The following is a 27,683-nucleotide window of genomic DNA, read 5'->3' as shown; positions in this document are numbered from 1 at the left end:
ACAGGAAAGCGAAAAACAAAAGAAATCAAATTCCAAAATCACCCAACATAAAAATCCCAGGCAGTATACCAGCAACAGCACCAACCCAAAACTCCTCTCCAAGCCACCTCCAATTCTTATTCACAGGAATAGCGCCTTCATTCCTCTTTTTTTTTTAAAGTCTATTCCTCCTTGCCAAACAGGCACGCAGCGGCAACATTGCCACACACAACCAAGTCCGTAGTTTTGATTTAGTCTGCGATTGGAAAATATATTTCCGACCTGGTTTTTTCTGCATTTTATTTTTTAGAATGCCGCCGTCATAAACACCGTTGTTGGTTGAAACTTTTTATTCCTTATTCCGATGTCTGCATTCAACAGCAGTTTGAATGGGGATGAGGTGCGGTATACCGTACACCTAGCTGTTAAGCCAGAGACTTTCACCTGAGATTGTTTCTACGGGAAACCCTAAAGCGGAAATTGAAAATTTCTCCTTTGAAAGAGATTCCTATCCGCTTCAAACAGGGACAGGGGCAGAACGAAGCGAAAAAAATATACATAAATGAAATGAAAATAACATCACGAAAGCTAATCTCTTTGAAAAAATCGCATAGAGCTCGTCACATATACCCACACCCTGAGTCACCAATCACCAGTCAGAGACGAAGTAAGCTTTAGTGACGCACTATTCCATGTATCAGCTTTGTAGTCGTCATATTCCGCTTCTATAGGTATTCTTTGGTATAGTCGATGTTGGTTGAAATCTATATAATTGATAAACCAATTAATGGGATATTCATTGTATAACCAAGAGCTTGCAGGAGGATTCCAGACAAGATGATACTGTCGCTAGAAGTTCTTACCAAAGAAACTTGCATAAATATTTTGAAAATTGTATCACTATCATTAATTTGAACTTTTTGGTAACGTATTGTGTTTCATTAGTTCATTCTCTCTCTAAATCGAACAGCTAGTATCAGTCAAATATTTGTGGGAGGCTTTCCCAAATTTGAGAGCCCAATAAATTAGGGGAAACATCAAAATTATGACGGTTGTTAGAGTACTTAGATTTCGCAAGCGTGATTGGAGTAACTTGTATCTGTTTATAAGCAACATAAACTTCCCGTAAAAAGTTATTCCAGATAGTTCAATTTATTGAATTGAAAATTTTCACATGTCTCGACGTGCGTAAGTACGTTCGTGCATTCGTACGTCCGTACATTCAGGATACCATTATTGTCGTTCCTATCTCAGGAACCAAAAGGTTTATCGACTTCAAATAAATGTTGTTATATAAATAATAACACGGAAAGATGCAAAAAGGACTTCAAACAAAATTCTGTTGACCATGTCTCACGAAAAAAAATTTTGTCCGAGCGATAGCGATAAAACGTCCCATCCGAGCTCCCATACCTTCTGGAACACAACATCTTTCCTGTTGGCCAATTCTATGTGATCCATTTTTTCGTCACATATGTCGAGCTCGAGTTCGTTCCGTCTTAGAAGCATATCGCATGCGTTGATTCGTTCCAGAAGGTTTTGTTTGTATTAAATCTTGCGGGACCCATGTATTCTTTCGCATGCATCCTTCGGCAGATGGCTTCAAATGGTTTGGTGACTAATTCCCATCTTCTGTGCGATGTTACGAGATGCCACATGCCGGTCTAACTCGATATGTTTTCCATGATATGATCGGTATTCGTCGTCACCGTTCTTCCAGCTTATCCATGGTGTCGTTTTCTCCGGCTCTGAATCGTCAAAATAATACCTCTACCGTACGAAGTAATAGAGTACCATCCCCCAAACCATAATTAATCCCACGGAACGTTTTTCTAGCTGATTTGCCTTTAACGAAGGAAAACTTTCAAATAGCTCGAATTTAGGCGTTAGTAAATTCCATGTTTAAACGTCTATAGCTGTTGAACGCAATATTCAAACTAATCATGCATAGCATCGTTTTATAGGTTATGTCAAGACCTTTCAAATGATTCATAGAATTGACAAAAACGAGCTCTGTACTGCTTTGTAAATTGCCACGAAATTTAAACTACAAAAACAATTAAGGTATTTCTTATATATGTAATTTCAAGTAATAATCAACAGGTATTTTTGGAAAAGAAATCATCTAAAGATTTTTGGTATGAAGTAAAAAAAAACTCAAAAGAAATATTCGTCAACTCGAATATTTTACGAACAAAAATGATTTTACGTTTTTCATTTCAGGGAAATCTGCAGAAAAATCGAAAAAGCCCAATCCTTTTTTTTTGCATGGAATAAAACTTTTAAGAAATTCTACTACCATTGGTAAAAATTGGTTTTCGCCTAAGAGTCTCGGGGACGGAAATTTTTAGAATAATTCTTACTTACTTACTTAAGGTGGCGCTTCAGTCCTGTGTGAACTAGGGCCTCACCAAACAAACTTCTCCATCTAGCTCGGTCCCTAGCTAGATGTCTCCAGTTTCGCGCTCCAAGTTGGGTGAGGTCACCTTCTACTTGTGCGCGCCACCTGATCGGCGGTCTTCCTCTACTGCGCTGTCCTGTGGGTGCGGATTCGAAGACTTTCCGGGCCGGAGCATTGGTTTCCATGCGCTCTACGTGACCCAGCCATCTTAGTCGTTGGACTTTTACTCTTCTTGCTAAGTCTACGTCGCTGTACAGCCCGTACAGTTCGTCGTTCCATCTTCTCCTCAACTCCCCTTCGATGCATACGGGACCGTAGATCACACGAAGAACTTTTCTCTCGAAGCGACCCAAGGTGCTTTCATCCGCTTTTGTCATGGTCCATGCTTCTGCACCGTATAGCAGGACGGGGATGATAAGGGTCTTATATAGCAACACTTTGGTCCCTCGAGAGAGGACTCTACCACTCAATTGCTTTCTTAGTCCAAAGAAACAGCGGTTAGCAAGAGTTATTCTGCGTTTGATCTCAGCGCTGGTGTTGTTTTCTGCGTTTACAGCGGAGCCTAGGTAGACGAAGTCCTTGACTATCTCAAAGTTACGTCTGTCGATTGTGACGTTTTGACCAAAACGTCGGTGTTGTATGTCCTTTCTAGACGACAGCATGTACTTTGTTTTGCCCTCATTAACCGTTAAACCCATTTTTGCCGCCTCTGCCTCAATACTCACAAAAGCCCCATTGACATCACGCTGAGTTCTTCCGATTATGTCAATGTCATCAGCATATGCCAGTAATTGGACATACTTTTGAAAGATAGTGCCTCTAGTGTTGACGTGTGAGCTCTGCACTATTCTTTCAAGCATAATGTTAAAAAAATCGCATGACAGCGCATCACATTGTCTAAAACCTTTTTTGACATCAAAAGGTTCTGTTAAGTTGTTTCCAACCTTTAAGGAGCAGCGTGAATTCTCCATGGTCATCCTGCACAAACGGACGAGTTTGGCAGGGATGCTAAAACTAGACATGGCTCTATACAGCTCGTCCCTGTAGATGCTGTCATATGCGGCCTTGAAATCGATGAAAAGATGGTGGGTATCGATTTGGTGCTCTTGAGTTTTTTCCAGGATCTGCCGTAATGTGAATATTTGATCAACTGTGGACTTTCCTGGTCTAAAACCACACTGATAAGGACCTATCAGGTTGTTGACGATGGGCTTTAGACGTTCACATATTATGGCAGAGAAGATTTTATAGGCGATGTTAAGCAGACTTATTCCTCTATAGTTGGTGCAGTTTAGAGGGTCTCCTTTTTTCAGGATCGGGCAAACAATACTGAGGTCCCATTCATCGGGCATGTTTTCTTCCGACCATATCTTACAGATAAGTTGGTGCATGCTCCTAACCAACTTTTCTCCAGCTGCTTTAAAAAGCTCGGCATTCAAGCCATCCGCTCCAGCGGCTTTATTAGACTTCAACTTAGATATGACAATCTTTACTTCGTCTAAGTCGGGAGGACGGGATTGTTGGCTTTTGTCTATATTGAATCTATCATCCTGCCTGACAGCGGAATTCAGTTCTTCGTCGCCGTTATACAGTCTGCAGAAGTGGTCCTTCCATATCCTCAGCATTGACTGCGGTTCCACTATGATGCTTCCACTTTCGTCTTTGCAGCCTTCGGTTCTAGGTTTATGTACCTGTGAATTTCGTTTCACCTGTTCATAAAACTTTAGGACCTCATTCCTGCTTTTATACCTCTCAACGTCTTCGACCGCTCGCTTCTCATGCCCTCTCTTTTTCCTTCTGAGAAGTCGGCGTTCCTCTCGCCTCTTCTGCTCATAGAGCTCACGAGCAGCTCTCGTCCTTTTATGCAGCGCCGCTTTGCGTGCCTGTTGTTTATCTGCATTTGCATCCTCATCAAACCAGGGGTTCCTTGTTGGTGGCTGTTTGAAACCCAGCACATCAGAGGCGGCTTCTCTGATTGCATCTTGGCAATGTTGCCACTGGTTTTCGATACATTGTGTTGGCGGCAGAGAACTTCGAGAGAGGTTACTTGTAACTCGGTCGGAAAAGGATTTGGCGATCTCTGGCGATTGTAGCCGTTCGACGTTGTACCTTCTCCCAGCACCTCCCTGTTTTGCCTTGGGTCTGGATGTCCGAAGTGCTACCTTGGCTACAACGAGGTAGTGGTCCGAGTTGATGTTAGCGTATCTGGCGTCGATCGCAATTTGGTCAATCTGGAAGCCGCATCCAAATAAGCGCTGTTAGTTTTCGTGGTAGCAGTCACCAAAGTAAATATCGCAGTTTTTCATCCTCTTTTTGCCCGGCCCATCTCATCGTATTTCCTGGATGGCGGTGATATCTGCTTTATAGCGGTCTAGGGCCTCCGCAAATACTTCGGCCGCACGTGGTCTGTTAAGGAACCTAACATTCCACGTGCATATCCGAAGTTCGTTGTCCTTTATTCGTTTGCGTTGGTTGTCAACAGTAAATCGGTCCGTATCCGAGGTTTGTTGGTGCTTCGCAACTATGAAAGCTTTTACGTGGCCAGGAAGTCACACCGACGGCACAACCCCCAACCTGGAGGTCCAGATCCTAAGTATAACTCCAAGGATGGGGAGCCAGATAAAACCGCTCCTTACAGGCCTGGGCTCCGAATAAGTCGAAGAAGCCCTATAAGGTGTTCACTAAGTAGTTCAACCTTACTGGAACTGTAGACGCCACCGTTGATTCCATCTCGGGAATTCCTCCGCTGCCGTCTGGATAAGGAGAGGTGCCTTAGTGGAAACACTTCTCCCCACCTCTCTCGTTTGCTGCCCCCAACAACTTTCCACTGGGGTTGGAACCCAATCTCCAGTTGAGGTACTAGGCAACCGATGTTCACCACGTGGAGGTGAGAGTAGGAGTTGATAGACAGAGGTTGGTTTTAAGAAAAACCTGTGGACGCTTGTGTCCTCTTGAATGCACATGTCTACCATTTGAACATCTTAGAATAATTCAATGTACATTTTTTTCCAAAAACACGTCTCAAGTATTAGGAGAACAAAGATATTGATTTCAAATTTGACATTCTTCTTAACAAAAGTCTTAAACTTTCCCAGTCACGTTTGTTGAATATTTCGTATAATACTTAGTTCGATACGCCTAGAAGACTTGCAACGCTTTTGTCAGTTTCATTTTCATGCAAAATGATAATAAAGTATTAAAACAGCTTCTGACTTAATCGGTCTAATTTAAAGAACACTAATCGACAAGGTTTTCTCACTGACAATAAAATAGCACTTTTCAATGGGCCTTAATTCAATTATGACTTTGGACAGGTTTTTGAAATATTACTTTTACAATTGAAAAAAACAAGAACATAAAACTTTTTGAGGCTCTCTAAATTTATAAAGATGTTTTTTTTTTCAATAAAATCCCTCATTTTTTCTTAAATCAAGAATCCTTTCTTTCAATATTCAGTTGAAATATTTAAATTATTTCAAACCACATGCGATAAATTCTAATAAGATCTTAAATTTAAACCTGTCTGTCTTACAAAAATCTGATAGAAACGCTTAAATATTTATGCTAAAACGGTTTTTAACAGAAAAAGGCGAAATTTAGTTTTTTAGTTTTAGTCTTGTTACAAATGTCTTATTAAAAAATGTGTATATTTTTGAATTATGTTATAACATATACAAATAATATTGAAAACGGGTATTTTCAAAACATGTGCAAAAAGTTAAAATTATTGTTTGGCTTCGAAATTAGCACTAACAAACTAAATCAAAATTCAATTTTTTTTTTTTTAAACTTTAAATATGATGAAAATTTCCAGAAACTTAGAAAGATACTTAAATGATTTGAATTATAAAATCATGACATAATTTACTTTTAAAAGAACTTCATTTTTAAAGAGGAATATTTTAGAAACCTAATGAGATAGGATAAGTGACCTGCACTAATGGACGTTCTTCATTATCTGACAGTCTTAGATATTATTTGTAAACATTTAGCTGAGATTACTATTATTCGTCTCGAAGATTGATCACAGTGCGCTGATAAAAACAGTGTCCATTACGTAATTATTTACTTTTGAGACTCAATTCGATAAAGACTTCCAAATTTCTATATCTTACTGATTTTTGGGTGATAATAAGGCGTACATGGAAGATGAATAAAAGGATATATTTTTTTTATATTGAGGAAACAAAATGTATTCTTTATTTGGAGGGTTGTGTTCAGAAGGGTTTAAACAAGGTCCTTCCCTCCGCCTTTCTACCCATTTGGTAGTTATATTCAGGCTGAAATTTTAGCGATAAAAGTTAATTTTGTATTAGTAAAATGAAAGCGTGATATCAACATCTGAAATCCGGATAGTCAGCAACTATTAAATCTCTAGATTCTGCCAAACAAACTTTTTAACAGGCCTTGACTTTCGCTCATCCCTTCTATGACCAGAAAGAGCTAGGAGTTTCATCAAGAGATAATTTTTTTGAGTGTGTAGAGGTTTTTTAACATCATCTGCAAAGATAAGCGATATAGAACTTTTAAAAACAAATGCAAATCATTATATATACAAAAATAAATGAACAGTAGTAATGGACTAAGGTGGCTCCCCTGAGGTACACGAGAATAGACTTTAAGTTGACGTAAAGGGTTACTCCTGAACATGACAATATAATATTTATCATTAAGATATAACGAAATCCACTTAAGTCCAGTTTTCCTTAATTTTTTAAAAATAATTTTAAAAAGCCTTAATATCTTAAAAGCCTTGCTAAAGTCAATAAAGAAACAATCGATTTGAGATTTTTCTGCGTCCAAACAAAAAATAAAGAATTGTAATAAATTGGTAATAGTACATTTGTTTTTAATTTACACATTTAGCAAAAGAATATTTTTAAAAAATTATATCATTGACAAGAGATTCAAACCATTTAGAAATAGCAGACTATAATTCACAACTAAAAGTAAGTATGAATATTTTAAAAGATCTGAGAACTTATAACAATTCAGAGACTCGTTGACAAGAAGAATCAATGGATAGACAACATAAGGCACACATTTCTTCAATATAAATGATGATATTCACAGAGGACCAGGACCGAAACATTCATTCAGCTTTAAAATATTGTCGGACCTGAGAAATCGAAAAATTGATTGATGATTTTCTTACATCAATCAATTTTTCGAGTCACACAATAATCAATAATTTTTCACATTTCGTAGATAGCTTTTTCGAAAAACAGACCAAACATATGTTTTAGGACTTACCTAATCAGTTGGCTTAAGACGAAAGTCAATTAATCTCAAACAAGTGTGTTTTTTTTTTAACTTGGTACAAAAGGATGTGTAAGTTCTCTTAAGCCTTCTTTTTTAATCTTTATAATTAATTCAATTATATACAGATTTCTCGTAGCTTGTTTATCAAATTGAGAAGATCGTATAGTTTTTCAGCTTTGGCGTTGTGGGTTTCACAGAATGATAAACACAAACCAAATTTAAATAATGTTTCAACACTTCTTATGCAAATAAAAATATCACAGTTTTCATAAAAATTTTATGTAACTTTAAATATATTTTACAGAAATAATAATTGATTTAGAACATGACTAATAAATTAAAGGATTAAATTAAATTTGTTTTAGTCAATGGGACGGTGACTCAAAATGCTTTGTGCCCTAAGGATACTCGCGTGAAGATTCTGTGTGAATGCCCAAGTATTTAGTCCTGTCATTTTTATAAATTAAACAATCCCTTTACGAACCAACAAGAAAAAAACCAAACCCCAATTCAACTGTCTGGTCTTTTATGTTTGACGTTTCTACATAAGTACATATGTATAGTATATAGATACATGCTGAACCAATTGCGACAAAACTCACTTAAGCCAACATGGTCAGACCATCAAGAAAAACAACTAAAAATAAGCACTCGAACAAAATCGTTTGCATTTCGAAAGTCGTTAAATTAGGATAAGCACTGCTGTCTGCATAATTTAGCCGTCAGGTTATTCCTTGGCATGAATTTGTAATGAAGGATCAATCCTCGCATTTCCTTCCGCACATGGTGACCGTTTCCTCTTAGCTTTTAGAATGTGGGTAATTTATTTTTACTGACATTCCCGAACAGCATACCATCAGAGTTCCAAGTGCTCCCATACCCCATACAATTTTCCGTCTTCTATGACAATGTAATTTGATCGTTTATATTTTTTTCATTCTTATCGTTCACAGCTGGCAAATGAAGGTGTCCCACCGCTGCCTCTTCAAGGAAAGAATTTTCAACGTGCAAGAAATTAGAAAGAACGAACAAAAAAAAAACAAAAAACATCTCAAAGAAAAGAAAAAAAATAAGGACCTGCACTCTCAACCAGAAGAACGACCATAATAAATAGTGTCCTTCCGCTGCGCGACAACCGACAACAGCCCAACGGATAACCTCATCACATTCCCGCATCTCATTTTACAGTAAAAATTCGAAACTTTTGCATCAACCTTTTCTTTTTTGTCTTAAAGTTGACAACTCACCGACTTTAAGGCGAATCGTCATCATCATCGTCATCGTCCTTCTTCCTGCAGAGCAACTTTTTCCTTTTCAGTCTCGCGCATAGTTATGTAAATTAAATAAATAAAATGTTCACAAAAAGAAAACGAAAAAGGAAAAATTGACTCAACACATCCAGCATCCAGCATCCAGCCAGAGACAGAAAAATGAAGCAAACTAGAAAAAAGCTGAAAGCTGAAGCTAAAAAATAAACAAAATAAAATAAAATAAAATAAATAAGTAAGCGGAAATCATCAAGAGCAATAGTGTCGCAAATTGTAGAAACAATGAACAACCCCAGGATTAACTAGAAACAGGAAGACAGAGTGTAAGAAAATAGGACAAAACCACAGGAAATAAACCTGTTCGGACACCGGAGATCTCACGTCCAATCTCAGTTCTTCAATTTCAGCGCGAACCGTGGAACCGGGCTGTTGACGTAATTTAAATTAATTGCCAGCAAATTACTTTCTTTATAGAAATTTCCCGACAGAGTCACCAACTCCAACACTTTTTAAAACACAAAAGCAACAGCAACAGCTCCACACTTTGGCCTCGTCAACTTCGTCAACCTCGTCAACCTCATCGTCATCATCTTCATCATCATCGTCATCGTCCTCGTAATGATGTTGTCGCAGCCGCAGTAACATCGTCCTTCGTTTTGATTGTTTGCCGTGTTTATTATTTAATTAGAGTATTTTAATTTTTCTTGTCCGCTTTGGAATTTATTTTTCTTTTTCTCGTATTCTATTAAAGTTTGTTTGTTTTTTCTTTTATTTTTTTGTTTAATTTGCTTTAAGAAATAATTTTGTTTTAAGTAAGGAATTAATTGCAAAACACATTATACAAATATAATCTTTTTAAAATTTAATTTTTATTTGAATTAAAATTATCGAAAAATGTTTTTATGAAATAAAGTTAAGTTAAAAATAAAGAAAATGACAGTAAAGATGAAATTTTTGTATGTATCCAATCTGGAGACGAAAGAAATTCGAATATAAAAATCCAGGATAAATGAAGAAACAGAAAGGTATCTGAAAAAAATCAATATAAGTGTTTAAATTTAAAATTTATTAAATATTTAAAAGTTCAACGGGAACACTCACAAATTTTAAAATTTGTGGCTAAAGTTTATGTATCAGTAAATAACTGGTTTAACTCAAACCGTTTTCGTATTTCTGACATCAATCCATCTTCCAATTTATAAGAAGTATTTAACAAATATATATCAACTAGCTGACCCGGCCACGCGTTGCATGAGTAGCACCGTGCTTTTTTATATACTCGTAGATTCCATTTGGAAAAAAAACATCGCGACCTTCATGACTGATTTTTTACTACCGTTATTAATTATTTATGAACGAAGACGAAAACGTTAAAGTTGTTATAGAAATGTAGTGGTTTGGGATTTGAAAGGGAAGGACTCTGAACACAATTGACCAAATTGGTGTACAGTTGATGTAAAGCAAAAATAAATAGAAAATAATTAAATTGAATTTAATATAACTTAACTTAATTTAAAGTTCGTAACAAATGAATATATTACAAAATTTTAAGTACAACATGCGAGAGTTAAACTTATAAATGAGGTAGGTAGGGCGGATAGTTTTAAATTTAACAATAATATTTATTATTTTGAACTAAAGGATGATTTTTTAAAAGCTATAGCAAAGTTTAAAAAAAAACCTATAATTCAGAAACATGTATGAAATCTTTATTTAATTCTTTAGTACGGTTCATATAATTTATTGTTTGAAGATTATTTCAGGCAAATGTTGACCTTAACTGCGCCTCAAATGATGCTACCACTTTTTTTTATAATAAACACACACTCAAGGGGATATTATACTACTCTTATTATGCAGAAGCACAGTGTGAGCACTAGGAAGAGGAGAGAGGACTTAAAAGGAGATGTCGGTGCACATTGGTTTTGAATTACTGAATATTGCAATAGCTGGGAAAGACAGAGTGTGGTAAGGCATTCCACATTCGCGTAGTACAATTAGAAACGAATCTCTGTATTTAACAGTACGGCCGAAGTAGGGCTCGAGGGTATACTGATGAGCATTCCTAGAAGCGTGAGTATTACGGTTGAACTGTTTAAGGGGAGGAATGCAACTGGCTATTTCACTAGAGCATTAGCCGTTAACATAACGGTGAAAGAGGGTGAGACAAGAGACCACGATGTTCAAGCAAATTAAATAAACTTATGATGATATTATCATCTATCAATTCAAATGCTCTACGTTCAATACTATCCAAGAGGCGAATATGAAAAGCTAAGAGTACTATCGTCAGCGAAACAATGTATTGGATTAGATGTTACAGACAGGAGATCATTAATAAAAATGAGAAATAGTGCTGGAGATAAAACAGAGCCCTGGGGTACACCAGCATTTATTTTATATTTTTCAGACTTGAATCCATCCAATACTACTTGTATTGAACGATCCGAAAGGTAATTACCAAAAAAGTAGGGATTCATGCAAATCAAAAGCACGCATTTTTCATAAGAGAGACTGATGCTTAACCCTATCAAATGCTTTTGAAATATCAAGTGCAATAATCTTACTTTCTCCAAAACGATGTAAGGATTTGCTACGCTTTTCGGTGATGAACCATGTGATCACCAGGGGACCTATTGCTACGAAAGCCGTATTGCCGGTCACTAAGAAGCTTTCGATCTTCAGATATTTCTTGAGCTGAAAATTAATCAGGGACGTTAGTGCAATCGGTCGGTATTTAGAGGGTGAGGAAGATTCGCCTTGACCTGAGGAGTAGGACAAATAAAAAAGCTTACGCAGTGGTTTTGATAGCGTTAGTCCAATTTTGGCATACTCTTTCCAACATATCGGCCGGTATCTGACGTTAATATCCATGATGATTTTGTAAAGTACAAATGATTCTCTTCTAGGTACAATTTAAATTATTTTAGTTCTGGAATCAACGATTCTGGAAATTCTCGTCAGTTATTAGTTTTTATTTGACTCTATATAAAGTTAGGAGGAAACATTAAATTTGATAATTTCTTAGTTCTGAAAAATTTGTTTTGGATTTAATTTTAGTGTTGATTTCGAATCAAATAATTGTAACTATTTGCTCTTGGCTCTTGACTCTTGGCCTAAGTGTGTGGATTATAAATCCGCAGCCACGTTAACCTAACCTAACTATTTGCTCAGGTTTTAAAAATAACCGTTCTCAAAATTATTTTTATATTTTTCAATATAATTCAAAAATTTGCTACAATACAATTTTTTAGAAAACATATTCGTTACAAATTTACTTTCAAACCATTTTGACTTTTCCGTTAAAAAACAGTTTTTACACTTCAGAATTTCAGAAAATAGTTAGCTTATAGCAAGCGTCAAACTACGATCAGAGGCTCATCATAAGTAGATGTGTTAGTTGTTAGTAAGATAATAATGCAATTAAAGCCTAACACACTCATAAAATAAAAAACATAATTAACATTTAACATAAATTAATACAGAACAACAAAAGATAAAATAAAGACGTTTACGAAAGTGGAGCACTGGTTTCTAAACAATGATTTTAATACCACCTTATTTAAATCTAAATCTATCGATGAACAGTTTAAATTATATAAAATGCTCATTCGACATAAAGCTTCATTTTTCCCATAGTTAGTTCTATGGAAGTCAATATGTATAAAATCAAAAGAGCGTAGACGATGAGTTCCGCGACGATAATTCAAATTTACACAAGATAGCAAACAAGGAAAAGATTGGGAGTTGAGAAAAATGTCAGCAGTCTTACTACGAAGTCTTTTTACGGTTTGGTAGAAGAGGGCAAGTCTGTTAAGTTTTTTGGCTTGGTTTTCAAAGAAATACCTCGTTTTTGACTTTGTGTAAATACTTTGACTAAAGTCTCTGCGGGCCATATATTTCTATTGCAAATTGAATCGAAGAACGTAAGATTCGTTACTAATTTAAAAGAAGAAACAAAGATCTTAGTACACCTAATAAATGAGCTACAAGATATACTCTTGGTAGAAACTAAGTGAGAAGTTATATCTTCTGGCGTTTTAGCATAAATAGTTTAGCTTTATAACAACTTACGAAATAATACAAATATTTGAATTAAATATTGAAAAAAGGGATAATAGATTTAGAAAGGTCTCAAAAAACCGACGTAATACATTATTTTTAATGCTAGGAATATAAACCTTGTCGACCAGTCAATCGGTCCGAATTGTGGAATTTTACTTTTTTACATTACTAGAAGTTTCAATATTTTCAGAATCTTAATCAATATTTTTTAGAGAGATGTCTGTGTGTGCGTATAAAAGAAGTCATGTCCTGGCTTAAAGTAAAACGTGATATCAGGATGTGATATCCGTATTTTCTCAGATAGTCAGATTCCTGGACTCTGTCTCTACAAACTCTATAACAGTCCATAATTGTCGATCATCTCTAATGAAGATGTCACAAAAGTTGAATATTCACCTTTGCTTTGTGCCGGGCCATAGAGATATTCTAGGAAACTGCAAGGCAGATGAACTCGCCATCAGGAAAGGTACCCATTCTTCCACGTTTGGCAAATGCTGGTATACCAATAGCTATTTGTAAACTTTTACTAATGCAGGATGCTATGAAGAAGGCAAACACCAGGTGGAACAGTAACACCAGGTGTCAGGTCATAAAAAACATCTGGCTTAACTGGATTTAAAGCGATCAAGGTTCTTGCTATCTCCAAGCATATCGCTTATAAGCCCGATAATAGGTGTCGTAACCGGGCACTGTCGAATAGGAAAGCACACCACGTGGCTAGGCATAGGTAGGTAGGTAGAAATGGCGATCTCAAGGCAACCTAGCCTGAGATCCAATTAGCGCTGTAGTACGCCGTTTTGATACCAAAAACTCGTTTGACCTGTGATAAAAAGGGATAGATTTATAGAGAAGCTTTATAGCGATTATGTTAGAGCCATTTTTTCGCATTTTGAGAAAAAAGATATAAGCAATAATATACTTTATCAAACACTTTTATTCAATAAAACAAACTAATTTTCTTATATTCACATGCAAAAATAAATCATAAAAAAGCAAAAACACGTCTTGTTTTATCGAGAGCTTTATTACAAGTGATTTTTCTTAAGCAAACATATTTAACTCTAATCGCTTAAAACTAACAGTTTACATATTATTTTATAACATTAAAATAAGTCATAAGATTGTACAGCTAGATAGCAAAGAGATGAGAAATTTAAATGATTTGAAAACATAATATATTATTGTATGTATGAATAAGTAGATCGATTAAGTACTAAATAGAATAGGGTGTTCAATGTTACATGTTTTTTCGAACTTATTGTTCATATTTAGCACATTGCAAATAAATATCTCTTACAAAGATTAGGTCTCTAATCTTTGTCTCAGATAGCTCTTCAAGTTCGTGAAAGAATGCTTTTCCAAAGTATTTCATTCTAGTGTTTGCCAAAGCAGGACATTTGCAGAGGAAATGGATTATCGTTTCACTTTCTCTTTGGTCACTTCAACTACGGCAAAAGGTGTTGTAGGAGATGTGGCTAGGCATATTTTTAAATGAATTTTGAAGAAGGAGGAAACAGTTCTTCACCTTCTGTGTTCATGGAATGCTTTAGCTCAAAAACTCATGAATTACTTAGGAGCAATATCAGCCTTTCATATTTCGTAAGGGACTCATACTGGTTTCAATGAGCTCAGAAGAAAGCCTCAAGATTCACAATGGGCCATTAAGCTGGCCTAACTTCATCACGGACAGCCACTTTAACCCAACCAAACTTAACCTTTGTGTACGTGTACTTAGGTTCGTATGCCCGTGCATTTGGGACCCTTCTTTTGTCGTCCATATCTCACAAAAATATGCCGTTGTTTTACAGATAATAATACAGAAAGGACTTTTAAACAAAATTTGCAGTTTAAAAAAAAAGAATAACGCTAGTAACGTTTAATATTATTTAATAATATGACGTGATACAAAACTAATAGTTTTTTATAAAACTTAAATTGAATGCTTGTCACCTTGACTCCAAAAACAATTGAATTCAAAGAAGAGTTACGTTTTTGACATTTGGTCAAATTTTGAAATAAATCTAAGCAAAGGCAAAATCGTTAACTTAAGATAATTGTCGTATAAAATATAAAAAACAATCATTAAATGCTGCCAAAATTCATACAAATTGGTTGTTTGACTAAAATGTCGGGAACAAAAACAGGTATTGAAATCAAACTTATTTTATCATACGTAAAATATTGTAGCTAACTTGTTTCCATTTTTAGAAAAAATGAATTGACAACTTTTATTAACAAGACACGAAAACCTTCAAAAACTGATAAAAAATAGATTTCGAATCAAGTATTATTAAAACAAAGTATGATAGTTACTGGCAATTGTTCTTTTTAATATTATTTTGAACAATTAGACAAAACGAAAAAATAAAGGGTGATTTTGCAGCTATTAAACAGCTGATGCAATTTTCGTGTTTGGTTTCACTATCAAAAATCTGCAATTTGGTCTAAAGGGAACAACGTTTGTAATTTATTGAAATTTTTTATCAAAATGCGTGCTCTGTTCAGAAAGTTTATCGCGTGCTTTTTGGTGCGGTTGATGGGCTGATAGCATCATTGGACCGTACTTCTTCAAAGAAGATGCGAATCGTAACCTAACTGTGAATGATGAGCGCTACCGTTAGATGATATCCAAATTTTGTTTGCCCAAAATACAAGAGCTTGACTTGCATGACATGTGGTTTCACAAGGGCGGTCTGACGGACGGACGAAAGACGAGTTCGGTGAACATTTTATTTCACGTTCGGGACCGGTCAACTGGCCACCTAGATCGTGTTATTAAATATAAATGTTTATATGTTACAAGAAATGAAATAAACAATGTCAAAACCATGATGAGCTTTATCCATTGCAAAAAAACAGTGAACTTAGTTTGTAAAAGAATTGTATTATTTTCAGAATATGCCAAAAAGACGATACAAAATCGGCTTATAATATGTTCCTGTAAAGTCTGAACACAATTCTGATATATTCCTAACAATCTAAATGTGTACAGGTTTCTCATTTTTAGATTAAAAACAACTTTCCTCCAAATAAAACACCAACAGTTATATTCTGTTTGAAGAACATTTTTAAGCTCACTATTTGTTAAACATAAACACGTCCGTCAGCACTCACAAATTAACATTCCTTATTATATTCAACATTTAACATTCATTCATCTCTTTTATATAAAATATATGAAATACCCAAACCACTTTATTTATTCTCCAAACGGAAAGATAAAATATAAATACAAATTAAATAATGATTTATTATATAACTGTGAACAAAAAATTAATCAAGGATCCATACAATCTATTTTGGTACCTCATGCTCACTCTGACGTATACGTAATCTTTTTGAAGTAGCCACTTTGCAACGATAAATTTCCATTACACTGTCATTTATCAGTGTACAATGTACACTACTCAACAAAATGATGGTTTTTGCAGCTTCTTTTTATATCTTTTTTGGTATTTTATTTTATTTTATTTCTTTTTTTTTGAAAACAGAACAAATGGAATCTCAGTTTAAATATTTGTGATTATCACTGCACGGGCAGCTGACGGCTTGTCATTCGGTTTTGTGCTTCGGCTTTAACACTTGTCCTAGGGCGGAAAAACGTTGAGTGCAATTCATTATCTTAAGTGCTTCCCAGATTGTAGGCCAGTTTTATTTGCCGTCTGGCACGGATAATGCTGATGACATGGTTGTACATATTTATGTAGAGAGCTATGTGTGTTATTAATTGATACCTTTATCATTCCATAGTTCCAAGATGCGTTGGGTGATGAGCTCATGATGAATGCATAAGGGTAAAAGATGAATGTTTGTTGAGATTTTTACGAGATTAATGGTTAATTTCTTGAATTGTTATTATTTGATAAGATAAATACATATATAAGCCCATGCATGCAACATGTCAAACGAATGCTCTTATATAAATATAACATGCTGAGCACCGAATGTTATAATGTCAAGTTGTAAATTTGATGATAAGAATTTATTGAAAGTTGAAAAAAAGAGAGGGTAGATTTTTCTCTTTTGATAGCGAAATCACAAAGCTTTCATGAGGTTTTGATTAGATAATTCAATGTTGCCTTCACTGATCATTCTGTTCGTATGAAATAGGGGATATAATTTGTGTTTTTAAAAGAATACAATATTAACACACTTGTGTTCAAGTAATAACAAACACTTGGGAATTATGCAATTCTAGTATTTTTGAACAACTTGTTTTTGAAAATTATATTTGCGAAGAGCAACACACGGATTCGTGAGAAAAAAGTCAACCCATACAAATCTTCGCACCTTCTCATACAAATGTTCGAACGCTTGAGAATAAGGTTATGAAGTTGATTGTGAATACGTCTGAATTGTTTTATTATACATTAAAACTCTCGGGTTCCCACTCTTTTTCCAAGATTGATGAAATATTAGGTTTAAAATTGATCTTACAAAGAAAAATTTACAAATAGTCTTTCAGAATCTATAGAATAAATCTGCCGTACCGGATGGCATAATGCCACCTGAGCTCCAGAAAGCCTCAGATATAAAAAGAAGTATTCTTGAGATAATTTTAAAATATCTGCCTGAATGTGGTCCATATTTCTTCAATGTGGAGAGAAGTTAATGTTGTCTTCACATCCAAGGCGGGTAAATTCTCATAAGTCAAACCTAAAAATATAAGACTTATAAGTGTATCACCATTCCTTCTAAAGACTTTAGAAATATTGATTGATTGTTATCCACCTCAAAGCAAATATTGGTACAACGTTTCGGTATAAGTCATAACATGCCTAGTGTTAGGGTAAATTGGTGGATTGGCGTTAAACAATTTAATACGCACCATCGAATACTCCCTCCATCATAAAGAATACAATATGGTTGCGTTCCTTGATATTAGCAGCACGTGGAAACATCTGTAGTAAGGTCTGCTCTAACTTCTCCAAACGTAGAGAGTTAGCTTAAAGAGTTAATTCATAAAAAGTGCTGACCAGTAGAATAATGACCCTAAACCTAGGAGAGTCGTCTACCAGTCTACCAAAATAGTTGTCAACAGAGGTGTGCTAACTCCTTTCCTCTGAAACCTAGTAGTCAATAAAATTCTGATTAGTCTGAATGTGGAATGTTTTAAGTAATTGCTTATGCGGATAACATTGTTATATATATAAGCATCTTACAAAGCTAAATGAGCATTTACAAAACCCTTTAAACAAGCTTATAGAATAAGCTGATAGGCGTGGATTCTCCATTAAATATAAAATTGCCAATATTAACCAACCTTGTATAAAAGGTTTTATTTTAGACAAACAAAACTAGTATGGCTCTCTATTCCTTCAAAAAAGTAAATTATAATAAAGGGGGCTCGAAAGACCGAATTAGGCATTGATTATACACTTCAGTTCTCAGATCGATTTTGAGGCAGTATCGTGGACTAATTTACTTAATTAAGGTGGCGCTTCAGTACCGTACAGCTCGGCGTTCCATCTTCTCCTCCACTCCCCTTTGATGCTTACGGGACCGTAGATCACACTAAGAACTTTTCTCTTGAACAGACCAGAGGTGCTTTCATCCGCTTTTGTCATACTCCATGTGTATGCACCGTATAGCAAGACGGGGATGATAAGGGTCTTATATAGCGACACTTTGGTCTTTCGAGAGGGAACTTTACTACTGAAACGCTTTTAGCAAGAGTTATTCTTCGTTTGATCTCAGCGCTGGTGTTGTTTTCTGCGTTTACAGTGTCTGTCAATGGAACGTTGTGACCGAGACGCCGGTGTTGTAGGTCCTTTCTTGACGACAGCATTTACTTTGTTTTGCCCTCATTAACCGTTAAACCCATTTTTGCCGCATCTGCCTCAATACTCACAAAAGCTCCATTGACATAACACTGAGTTCTTCCAATTTTGTCAATGTCATCAGCCTTGTCTAAGAAGTTTATTGACATTGAAAAGTTCTGTTATGTTGTTTCCAACCAACCAACGAGTTTTGCATTGATGTCAAAACTAGATATGGCTCCATATAGCTCGTCCCTGTAGATGCTGTTATATGCGGCCTTGAAATTGATGAAGAGATGGTGGGTGTCGATTTGATGTTCTTGGGTTTTTTTCAGGATCTGCCGTAATGTGAATATTTGATCGACAGTGGACTTTCCTGGTCTATGACCACACTGATAAGGACCTATCAGGTTGTTGACGATGGGCTTTAAACGTTCAAATATTACGGCAGAGAAGGTTTTGTAAGCGGTATTAAGTACACTTATTCCTCTAAAGTAAGTGCAGTTTAGAGGGTCTCCCATTGTGGACAGCATTAGACAAAAATGTAAACCGCGATAGACTTAGTAAAAGTCTGCAAAACTAAACGATCTTTCTGGAAGATAAGAGCAGGCCTGGAAAACGAATCAATCCATTTTTATACAGATGGATCAGTGAGGAAGTTGGAGGAGGCTTGTTCTCTTACGACTGTAAATTAAGTCTCGCTGTAGCGTGTTCCAGGGAGAACTCATGTCGATAAAAGAAGTATTGTCCTGGTAAAAATGGTGCAATTTTCTATGAATTATCACATTTGGCTAAAGGTTAAGGCCGAGAAACATCTCACTTCTATCACTTTGGATCCATTGTACTCCCCAAGAAAGGGTAAGGTATAGAAGGGTTGTTGAGGATTTAGGTTTAAATTGATTTCCTGATCCATCCTGATGTCTGGCAAAATTTCTGAATGTCTCTACATGACAAAGACGAGACGTCACCTAGGTCATAATATTGTCATTCTTCTCTAGGTTAGGCTTGTGCATTCGGTCAGAAAGTGGAATGTATCTTCCTCCAATTTCTCGTACTCATATCCTTTACATAATTAAGATGAATTAGAACACATTATATTGAGGAGTTTTTAATCGTTAGAATAACTTTTAATAATGACAACTTAGGCCTGTCTAGTTGCAAAATTAATTTTATTTAACCTTTGGAAATATTCGGCCATACATTTCTCGAAACCCTGTAAGGTTTTAAGATCTCACCACCTGTTGTTTATGTTTTAAATGAAACTTTGGTGAATTGTTTTATAAACTTGTTTAAGTGACTTGTAAATAATTGATATCATATGACTTGAACTAAGCATTCACCCGTTTTTGGCCAATTTCGCCGTCAATGTCACAGCACTTTGGTACCCAACGGAGAGTAACCGTGTTAGCATCGCTAAGTAAAAGAAGCTCACTGTAAGGCCGGCATTGCTATACAAGTTTTGACTTTTTAATTATGGTGGATATTGCCTTGATTACCTTTTGGCTTTCGATAAATTTGATTTTGTTTATGTCTTCCAATTCTGGAAAGAAAGATAATTAGCAGCTTCAGAAACCGCCAGTACTTCTGTTTGACACTGCATTAATCTGGTAGCTTTATTGATTTTAGGGGAGGATTATATGAAACGATACCAAATCCTCGTTTTGAAACCATCCTTAAAGACAGATACATGATTTCTTTGTATGGCCCTGTTTTAAATATATTCGTACCTTGTGGGAATTTCTGCAATACTGGGTTAAATATATGTACTTTGCTATTTGAGTGTCAATATCTATTTCAAAATTGTGTTGCTTATGTTCCTGAAAATAAAGAAAGCCCTTTGCAGTTACTACACTATATTAGTCGTATTGAGCTTTGGCTTCCAGTTCTTTCATGAAGGAATCGAGAAAACTTTTTTTAAGGAAAATCTCACGGGCTTTTAAAATAAAGATAACTTTAATACTTTTTTTTATATATTTCAAAGTCACTACAAATATACATGTTTTAGCGTTTTTCAAAAAGAAACCACGATAATGTTATTTTGTTGTCTTAAATTTTGATGACGATTATGAATATAAACAAGTTTTAAATTCAATAAAAGAACATTGATTCTTAATATTTATACAGGTAAATAAAAAATATTAAGTAAACTCATCATTAACCTTAATTTGTTTTGCAAGTTATCTTCACTGTTTTTTTTTTTTGAATTTTAAAAACCTGCTTAAGTTGTTTTCTTGGAAATAATTTTAAGGGTTATTTGGTTATTTCAGCGTTCATTCATTATAACCGGAAGGAACTACCCCACCCATTTTGGTTTGTGTACCATTAGTTTTCATTTGTATTAAAGTCAAGTAAGAACTGTTTTGAAATTGAAATAGTACTCATATTAAACGTTAAAATTTGATTTATAAAATTACCTGAAATTACTTGTATAAATATTTTTGTTTGAACTTTGAACTTATTGCAAACAGTATTATGTTGTGCATTTTGGAATGATTATATTTTCGATCGACTTTAAATGTTAGAGAATCTTCTTATTATAAAAAGATTCTCTATTATCAATTGTATGCCGTTGTCAATTGAAGTTTTCTTAAGATTCAAATAAAAGTAAGAAACTATAATTTGCAAATGATAAAATAACTTTGTTTATAAAACCAGAGATTTTTAGTTGGAAAGCATTTTTAACCAATGTTAGTACAGTTTTGTTTAAGTAGTTTTATTTTTAATACCGATTTAATTTTTCTGAGAATATAATCTTACATTAGCAACACAATTTGGCACAAAATTAAATCAGTTTGAAGTCAATACCTTCATTTATTCCCAAGATATCGATAACCGAACATCAATTTTAAAAATTTTGTTTTATTTGTATGAAAAATCTGAATGTTGATTTTTTCTAAAACTGTTACTAAATGAAAATAACTTAATTTTTAATCAGAAAAGAAGAACAAAAATGCATAACAAGTGTCAGGACAAATAAAATAAACTTAAATAAAACAAAATATAAAAAATATCCCTTTGCTCAAATGAGTTTTTATTTATTTGTTCATTTTATTTTCATAGCGTTAAGGGTTTAAATTAAAAATTTTGCTAATAGCTAACCCCCCTCTTAAAGTTTCTTTCTATTTTAATTTATAGAAAAACAAATCAATACAAACTACCGCCATATACCACATTATGGGTAGGTGTTGATACTATTGTTATGTTTACATTTTATTAAATGCAAATTAAATTAATTAAATAATATTCCCACGATAGTTTGTCATAAAATTGGATGCACAAACAAAGCTGCATGCATCAACTGAAATGTGCTATATTGACTACCCTAGCTGAAAGCTTTACCTAACTAAGTTCTCGGCTAAAGGCATTTAAAGTTTTATTCTTATCAGTCAGATGTGTTTAACTCGATTACACAAATTCGTTCATAAATAATATTAATAATAGTTCTCAAAAAGAGAGCGCACAACGACTGTAAACAATTTGATAACACAAAAACAATAACAAAAACTCTGAGCACGGCCGTATCTAGACTTTTACTCAGGGGAATAACAAATTTAACATAAAGACGAGATTTTGAACAAAGCTTACAAAGATTCTTTAGTATTCTAAAAAGGAAGATGATAAAATTTAAATTAAAAATTTGTATCTTAACCTCATGTTTACATATTTTAAGAGCTCAAGTTAAAATTATGGTTATTCGATTTTTTAAGAACATTGTTTTTAAGCAAGGTATAATGAGTAGACAATAGTTGACAGAAATTTCGACTGCATTTTATGCAGAAATGTTGTAAATTGTGTTAAACCGAAGTTTTTTTTCCAAAAATACTCGAACTACATACATATATATTGTTCTTGTTGCAATTTCTATAAAAACGAAAAAAAAGATATGAAAGGTCAGAAAACTAGAGAGTTTTCCAGAAAAATTTGATTTTTTAAAAATAAAAATAAAACAGAATTTATAATGAATAACTTTCTGAGGAAGAAAATCTTCTTCCGGCTTCAATTCCGGCTCTCTATCATTTATATGATTTTCCGTCTACTTAGTCGTAAATTGTATCTAATGCTAGAAGAAAAATTCTAAGAAATTAGTGTTTTGCGTGAACCTTTTGAAAAATATATGTGCGGTACTCAGAATTTACACGTGGCAAAATGTTTTCTCTTTTCAATACTCGCGAGATTCAAAGCTTTTATATTAAATAAGTATGTATTGAGTTTAACGAAGGTGTATATTTTTTCCACATTTGTATGCTTGTGTTTCATATTTAAGCCACAACTCTAGAGTATCCAAAGTAAATTTATTTCAAAAAGTATATTTTTTCAACATATTCTTCATTATTCATCAATATCATTTTAATAGAAACGCCTAAGGCGTAACACTAAAAACAAGGGCTAGGATGCGGCCCACACTAATAACTTTGAATCCCGTCTGTCGATTTATCTTGCTTAGAAGGTTTTCGTGTTTTGTTAAAAAAGTTGTCAGTTGAATTATTCTAAAAAAAAACAAAAATTACCAAATATATTTTGCATATAATGAAATAGTTTCATTTCAAAATCTGTTTTTGCTAACGAGATTTTTATTTCGAAAATCGAAATCAATTGTTTGTACTGTTTTTTGTTGATTTTAATTTTTTATGCAAAAAAACGACTATTGGATATAAAAAAGGACTGAATGTCGAAAACAATATTTTCTGTACGAAAAAATTAGATTGAAGCCAATGTTTTTATATTTTGAAAAGACATTTGAGTAGAAAGTAAACTTTTACTATTGTTGTTTAAGGTTTTAATTTTTTCTTAAAAAAAACTTTCGATTCCATTTTTCTTAAAATCTTACCATATGTCGAAAACAGTATTTTCTACTAGCCAAAATTAGTTTAAAGCCATAATCTGGATTAACCAAAATGTTCACCTTTTTTAAATTGCTATGGTAAAACAAAACTACAAACTCAATTTTCTGCATCTTTCCGCAAAATTATCTGTATAACAAAATTTATTTGAATTTCTACTGGTTCTTGAGCTATGGACGAAAAAAACTTCGCAAACGAACGGACGTACAGACGTATGAACGTACTTATACACGCACGCACAGACATCTCTCTAAAAATCTTTTATTTTGACTCTAGGGCCTTTAAAACGTCGAGAAATGTCAACATTTTCAATTCGACAAATCGGATTACAATAACTTCCTATGGAAAGTTAATAAGATGCAATTGAGGACTAGTTTCAGGAATTTTAACGCAACTTCAGTTTGTGTTAAGAAAATAAAAAGTGATGTTTTTTTTCAGAATAGAATAATAAATTGACGATCTCTTATTAAGTTTCCTTTTAAAAAAAACATTGGTATAGATAACTGCTCTTTCTCTTATTTAAATAATTGAAAGCATATTTTTTGAAAATCCTTAAAATAATAACAAACATTTTAAAACTCTTTAACATACAAACCACTTTTTCGTTGAAAATATCGTACAAAGAAGATGTGTAGATGAAATCTTCCCTAAAACAAATATATTGTATTAGCTTTGGGGCTCATATCAATCGATCTGGGTTCTCCATTTTCTAAAAGTTTTTGAATTTTTGCGTGGTGCGTTAGAAGTAGACCTGGGTTTATAATTCATACTGTATTCTTGATCCAGTCCTCATTTAAAAGTAGAACTTTTATCACAAAGTGAAAACCAATAAAATACAATTTATATTTTTATATGTAACTAGCGGACCCGACAGACTTCGTCCTGTCATAAAGATTGGTGTCAGTGTTGGTTCTACGTATTTTATAGTCGTTGCATAACATTGTCCTGAACAGAACCGTCACCCTATTGATAGGGCGTTGTGAATAAAAAATAATTAAATGAAACATATATAACGATTTAAAAGTAAGTATCATAATTAATAACAGAAATCAGTTTTAGTATCATTTTTTGTGTTATAGCTACGATGTACAAACAAATCTGATGGTTTTCCAACACGGGAACAGGCAAAATAAATTGACCATGGGTTTTTTAGATTGAACCACAAACACTTAATGATTGTCCCTGGGACTTGTTTATGGTCAGAGCACAAGCAAGCCTCACTGGAAACTGTAATCGTTTAAACTCAAATGACACATCACTCGGTATCATTGGGATACGCTGTATAAGAAAATCTTCTTCTTTATGCTTTCCTTTGAGTAAAGTTGCTTCTATCAGATTGTTTACTAATTTTTTTATCGGTAACCGTATACTGTTGCAAAGACGCGGTTTGTTGATATTTCGCAACACTATAACTATTGATCCAACCTTTAATTGAAGATTGTGAGGTGGCAAATCCAACGAGTTTAAAAACTCCCGTGGATGATTGACTACATCATCTTGGTTAGTAGCCGAATCAACTGATTTATATATCCTGGGTTCGCCTGTAATTTGTTCTTGAATTTTGAAATTCAATTCATTTACATCAATGTTTTTTGCAGCCAATATAGCCCGTTCGCTCAAAAAATCATGGTATCTGTACATTTGAGAAGCATCTAGAAACACGTTGTGAATAAGTTCATCTTTTGATTGCGTTAACAAACTTTTAGGAAAGTTAATGCCGGTCAACTTATCTTTAAGAAATTTTCAGTTACTAATGACAATGAGTTGTTTAAAGAATATGTTTCCAGGCACGCATATTCTTGCTTAAATGAAGCACTTTGACATATTTCCACAAATGAGAGCATTTTAGACATGCATTGATTTCATCAGCTGGCGTTGGTTTATGATATTATTGCTTCGTAGATCTTTTAAGGTTCTGTCTAAAGCCTCCAAAGATTTTGTATGTGCCATCGTACATTCATCCCAAACAATCAATCTATATTGCTGCAAAACCTTTGCCATTGCAGAGTTCTTTGAAATGTTGCAGGTTGGAGTTTCATCGCTTTGCATATTTAATGGCAATTTAAGTGCTGCAAGGGCTGTTCGACCACCTTCAAGCAAAGTTGCTGCGATTCCCGAAGAAGCGAGTGCAAGTTCAATTTTATTTTGTAAGCGAATTGCTGCTAATATTATTGAAATCAACAAAGTTTTGAATTAATAGTTTGTTAGACATTATCAAGCACATGTCCTCAATAATTGAAATCAATCCTTAATTGTAAATTTCTTCCCTGATTTGTATATTTGGGTTTCCCATTCTACTCAAAAAAATTAGTTTTGTACCAAACACTATAAAATAAAATAAACATGCAATGGGGTATAAATGTATGGATTGTCAGTGATCAAACTTAAATAATATTTGATCTTAAAAATTAGATATTTAGTTGTAACTAATATCTATCTGAAAATGTATTAACTTAGGTGATAGAAAATTTAGTTCGCTAAAATAGTTTTGTATTTCAATGCCTTACAATGTGTGCAAACCGAGTTCATAACACCAATAACAACAAATTGGTAATTATTGTAGTCAATTAACACATCGTAACTGAAAGCAGGTCGATTCAACCTTGAGCGATCATTAGTTGAAGGGGTCAGGGGGTCAAGGGGTTGCACCACACGTTCAATTTGGTCTTCACGTTCTTGCGCAGTACGATTAGATCGGTAATTGGCTTGTTTTGTAGCAGTTCGGGCTCTTCTGTCTAAATTAATTCGTCTTATAGGAGGCATATCTTAACACTTACTTAACAAACACTAACACTCTGCACAAACCATGATATACGGATTTGTTTCAGTTCACAAAAGCAAACTCAGTAGATAAGTTAACAGAAGTTCCAAGAAAAACATCAGCAAATTGACATCAAAACTTTTTTCTTCTTTTTTTCTTTTTAACTTCCCATAGGAAGTTATTGTAATGGGTCCGATTTGTCAAATTGAAAATTTTGACATTTCTCGACGTTTCATGGTCCCTAGAGTCGAAATAAAAGATTTTTAGATAGATGTCTGTGCGTGCGTGTGTACGTACGTTCGTACGTCCGTACGTCCGTACGTCCGTACGTTCGCGACGTTTTTTTCGTCGTCCATAGCTCAAGAACCAGAAGAGATATCGACTTCAAATAAATTTTGTTATACAGATAATATGGCAGAAAGATGCAGAAAGGGCTCTCAAGAAAATTGGGTGGGTGGTTTTTTTAGCATAGCAGTTTAAAAAAAGGTGAAAATTTTGGTTAACCCTAAATATCTTACGAACCAAAAACGCTAGAGACTTGAATTAAATTTTATATAATAAACTGTAACGTAATCTCAAAGAAATATATTTTTTGAAAAAAATCTATCTAACGGTTTTTTTTCTAAACCAAAAAATCTGAAAAAAAAAAATTTGTCACTTCCTAAATTTAACGACTTACATATGATTTCATCTCCAAAACAATTTTGAGCAACGGAGAATAATGTTTTTGAAATCTGATAAAATTTTGAGAAAAATCAAAGTGACAGATTTTTTTATAAAAAGTAAAAATCTAAAAAAAACGTTACTCAAAGTTCGTAAAAATTAAATATCGATTCAAATATCTTTTCAAAAACTTAAAATTTAGGCTTCAAGCTTATTTTATCTTATAAGAAATATTGTTTTCAACATTCAGTAAAATTTTGAGGAAAATAGAATTGACAGTTTTTTTTACAAAAAATAAAAACCTAAAAAAAAATGAATAAAAGTTGGTAAAAATTGATTTTCGACTCAAATATCTTTTCAAAACTTTGAGATATTGGCTTTAATTTACTTTTATCTGTTAAAAAATATTGTTGTAAACATTCAGTAAAATTTTGAACAAAATCGAATTGCCAGTTTTTTTTATAAAAAATTAAAAACCGAAAAAAAATTAACAAAAGTTGGTAAAAATTGAATATGGATTCAAATATCTTTTCAAAAACTTGAAAATTAGACTTCAAACTTATTTTATCTTATAAGAAATATTGTTTTAAGCATTCTGAATGATGTTTAGAAAAATCGAATTGAAAGTTTTTTTAAAAAAATAAAAACCTTAAAAAAAAATGTATAAAAGTTGGTAAAAATTGA

At 33.9% G+C, this 27,683-nt stretch overlaps 2 protein-coding genes across 3 annotated transcripts in view; one reads left to right on the top strand and one right to left on the bottom strand.

Annotated features, from left to right (window-relative positions):
* LOC129945994 (protein obstructor-E-like) overlaps window positions 1-8,691 on the top strand; it is a 162,036-nt gene extending 153,345 nt beyond the window's left edge. For both annotated transcript variants that reach the window (XM_056055992.1, XM_056055993.1), the window contains one exon: window positions 8,596-8,691. In XM_056055992.1, the coding sequence (XP_055911967.1) occupies window positions 8,596-8,661 (66 nt within the window). In that variant the 3' untranslated portion in view covers window positions 8,662-8,691. The remainder of the gene's footprint in view (window positions 1-8,595) is intronic.
* A 16,033-nt stretch (window positions 8,692-24,724) lies between these two features.
* On the bottom strand, window positions 24,725-26,338 carry LOC129945038 (uncharacterized). Its single transcript, XM_056054698.1, has 3 exons — window positions 26,083-26,338; window positions 25,531-25,737; window positions 24,725-25,305 (listed from the first exon to the last, which is right to left on the bottom strand). Exons 1-3 carry the CDS (start codon window positions 26,336-26,338, stop codon window positions 24,725-24,727), a joined length of 1,044 nt encoding a protein of 347 aa, XP_055910673.1.
* Window positions 26,339-27,683: the final 1,345 nt, after the last annotated feature.

Source organism: Eupeodes corollae, chromosome 2 (genome assembly GCF_945859685.1).
Source record: "Eupeodes corollae chromosome 2, idEupCoro1.1, whole genome shotgun sequence".
Classification (NCBI taxonomy): domain Eukaryota; kingdom Metazoa; phylum Arthropoda; class Insecta; order Diptera; family Syrphidae; genus Eupeodes; species Eupeodes corollae.
This window is presented reverse-complemented; position numbering and strand designations above follow the sequence as displayed.

Excerpts from the sequence above, each read along its gene's own strand:
- LOC129945038 (XM_056054698.1), bottom strand. The coding sequence starts at position 26,338 with ATGCCTCCTATAAGACGAATTAATTTAGACAGAAGAGCCCGAACTGCT. Across the intron at positions 25,738-26,082 it reads GAACTCGGTTTGCACACATT|CAGCAATTCGCTTACAAAAT; the intron begins GTAAGGCATTGA and ends CAATAATATTAG. Across the intron at positions 25,306-25,530 it reads ATTGATTGTTTGGGATGAAT|ATAAGTTGACCGGCATTAAC; the intron begins GTACGATGGCAC and ends AATTTCTTAAAG.